This window comes from Apium graveolens, chromosome 7 (assembly GCF_009905375.1).
Source record: "Apium graveolens cultivar Ventura chromosome 7, ASM990537v1, whole genome shotgun sequence".
Lineage (NCBI taxonomy): Eukaryota > Viridiplantae > Streptophyta > Magnoliopsida > Apiales > Apiaceae > Apium > Apium graveolens.
Window position 1 is genome coordinate 253,431,385 of NC_133653.1, and position 2,890 is coordinate 253,434,274.

Here is a 2,890-nt window from a genome sequence, read left to right on the forward strand (position 1 = left end):
CTTTTATCTATAATTTCAATATAATTTTATCAGTTGATTAGTAATTATTATATCATATTATTTCGTAATTATTCAGTAAAATATTGAAATTTGAAAAAACCTAAAACGTTTTAGTGGGGCACAAACTTAAAGATCATTTTTTTTATAAAATTATAAAAATTGTAAATTAACATAATAAAAATATTTTTTTAAAAAAATTTACCTTACATTGCACCAGTTTTGAGCTAGTAGACTATTATAATGCAATAGAGAAGATAATAGCTTGCATTCAAAGTTGGAAAACAAAATTAATAAATAAAGAGTCGGAATGTATTGAACTCAAACGAGAGAAATTATAGGCATACAGCACATTTAAAGTTGTTCGAAGGTTTTTTGAAATGCAAATACCGAGTGAAAATTTTTTGATAGCGAAGATGGCACAATCATTAATTATTGTAGCAGCTGTAGTGATCAGCGGGGAGCTGCTGAATCGAGTATGTTCTGAATGGACACGAGTGCCTGAATGGCAATCTGAATCTGGAGACCAAGTGCTCCGGAGATGGGACCGATTGGATCAGCGAGAGCCTCTTCCTTGGCGTCCTCAGCTGCTGTGGGCACTGGCTCGCCCTTTTCAAATGATTCGGACTGTTTTTTGTATGCTTCCATACGTGGAGTTGCAAACATTGCAGGTGTGTTTTCGGCATCACCCTTTGCAGCATGACGTTGGCGTTCGTGGGAAAGCTCCGAAGATAGTGCGTAAGCACGGCCACTCTTTTTGTACATTTCTGGTGATTGCAAAAATATTAAGAACTGTTGGAGCTCTGCTTTCAGAATCTCAATCAAACTGTTAGTCCCGTCGATCTCGATATCCTCAAGCAAGTTCTGGGCATCAACAATCTTGTTTTTAGCAGCGTCGAACTTTTCTTGATCAGCCAAAATTCTAGACTCTTTCATCATTTGTGCAGTTTGGATACGGCTGGCCTCTACCGTGACCTCCTCCCTCTGTACAGGTGTGGATCTGCCAATGCGCTTCACACTTGCGAATATAGGAGGGGATTTCAATACCTTCGTATTAGTTTTATTCCTGCATAATAACATCGGCTTCCATAAATATCAGATTGTGTTCAATCAAATGATGCATAAAGTTTAATCATCTAGTGAAACAAGAAGTACGCACATGTACTTGTAACCGATTTTAAGGACTTGTAAGGTCACCTCCTTATCGACCTTAGGGAGCACAAGGTCAACAATAATTTTTCGCATCTCTTTGTCATACAGATTACCAAAAGCTATAGTCACAGCAGGTTCAGCGTCTGTGTTCCCTGTTTGTGCATAGTCTCCTGCAAACACACTCTCAACTTTCGTGTTGTTTTCTGGTGAGATGACTAGTTTCAAATCCTGAACAGCCAAGGTAAGAAGCCCGCCCAAACACTGAGCAAATGCAGCACTCAACCCATCAGTCTTTGGAACATCAGAGAAAGTTCCGCCATTGCTCTTTCTTGCGATGCCATTCAGAACCTATTAAACAAAATAAATTAAGTGCCAGTGTTAGTACACAGACTATCTAAAGAATGTTAGGAAAACAAAATTATCTAAATAAGAAACTACTAGTTGACTGATCATACTACGGGCCACAAACATTTTATAATAAGAAAGATAGTCATAACATTCCTATTAATATTAGCAAAATCGTTCAGCCAAAGCCACTTCCTTGTACTTACATCGGCCATGGCCTTAGGATCTCCTCTAGCATTTGTTGCTGTGCCAAAACCAAATGTGTACACAGGCACACTCCCCACCTCAACCTGGGTAGCATCCCCACCTCTGTTCTGCTCCCCATCCGACATGAGCATTATGCCAACTGAACGCCCATCCTTGTATGTGCGTCCATCCAGAACTTTCAAGGCCGTCTGAAGCCCGTCAGTGATGTTTGTCCAGCCCTCTGCTTTTATCTGTGTGACGAGATCTATGATCTGAACCTGAGATTTTTCATTCACCACTCGCAACCCGCATACCTTGTGGGCTTCGGTGCCAAATGTGATGATTGATAGACGATCAATAGGGCTCAGTTTCTTGATGATAAATTCCATGGCTTTTTTCAGTTTCTCTAACCTGTCGCCCTTCATGCTGCCACTAACATCTAACACGGTGACAAGATCGAGTCCGAGTCTTTCTTTGTCGATTCCTAGCCCAGTCAACTCCAGCAGCACCCTCAAGTTGCTTTCATCCACAGGTGCCATGGCTGAGTTGATGATTTTCAACTTTGCTTTTCCCACCGTGAACACATCATCGTTTCCTATAATACACAAACACAACTAGTTAAAATTCAATTGGAAACTAAATTTCAAATTACATAACTAAATCATGCTGCAACAACACATTAAGCATGAAGTATAGAAACTTATACATTCGTGTTATTGTAATGATCAAATAATAATTAAGTGTGCTTTGGACGAATGAAATCGTAAACTAAACAAACCTGCAGCAGCATTAAGGTCTCCAGGGATTTGCTCATCATCATTAAAAGACATTATATGTCTAGGAAACTAAAACACTAAGTAGAACCACTCAAGTTTCTTGAATTTTATTGCATTTCAGTACTTCCAGTACTGCTATTTATATATGCGAAAAAATTATCTGGCATACAAAACTTACAGTGTATCTTATTAATTCATAATATTTTACTAATCAAGTCAACATACATACCCTAAGTATGCTATCTATGTTCATATCAAAATTCATCTATGAACAATTAACACATTCGTTACATTTATAATCTAACCTAAAAGTTCAAAACGGATCATGTTACATTTATAATCGATGAAGTTCTGAATACTACGTAACCACACCCAACCAAACACTAAAACTAAATCATGTGGAGTTGATGAATTAAAATGCGGGATTCATTGGA

At 38.2% G+C, this 2,890-nt stretch overlaps 1 protein-coding gene across 1 annotated transcript; it reads right to left on the reverse strand.

The window, feature by feature from the left end:
- Positions 1-241: 241 nt before the first annotated feature.
- Positions 242-2,575, reverse strand: LOC141672187 (E3 ubiquitin-protein ligase WAVH1-like). Its single transcript, XM_074478718.1, has 4 exons — positions 2,459-2,575; positions 1,701-2,275; positions 1,157-1,497; positions 242-1,063 (listed from the first exon to the last, which is right to left on the reverse strand). Exons 1-4 carry the CDS (start codon positions 2,508-2,510, stop codon positions 451-453), a joined length of 1,581 nt encoding a protein of 526 aa, XP_074334819.1. The 5' UTR covers positions 2,511-2,575; the 3' UTR covers positions 242-450.
- Positions 2,576-2,890: the final 315 nt, after the last annotated feature.

Coding starts and splice junctions, on each gene's coding strand:
- LOC141672187 (XM_074478718.1), bottom strand. CDS start 2,510: ATGTCTTTTAATGATGATGAGCAAATCCCTGGAGACCTTAATGCTGCT. Junction 1,498..1,700: donor ATCCTAAGGCCATGGCCGAT/GTAAGTACAAGG, acceptor TTTGTTTAATAG/GTTCTGAATGGCATCGCAAG. Junction 1,064..1,156: donor AAAATCGGTTACAAGTACAT/GTGCGTACTTCT, acceptor GTTATTATGCAG/GAATAAAACTAATACGAAGG.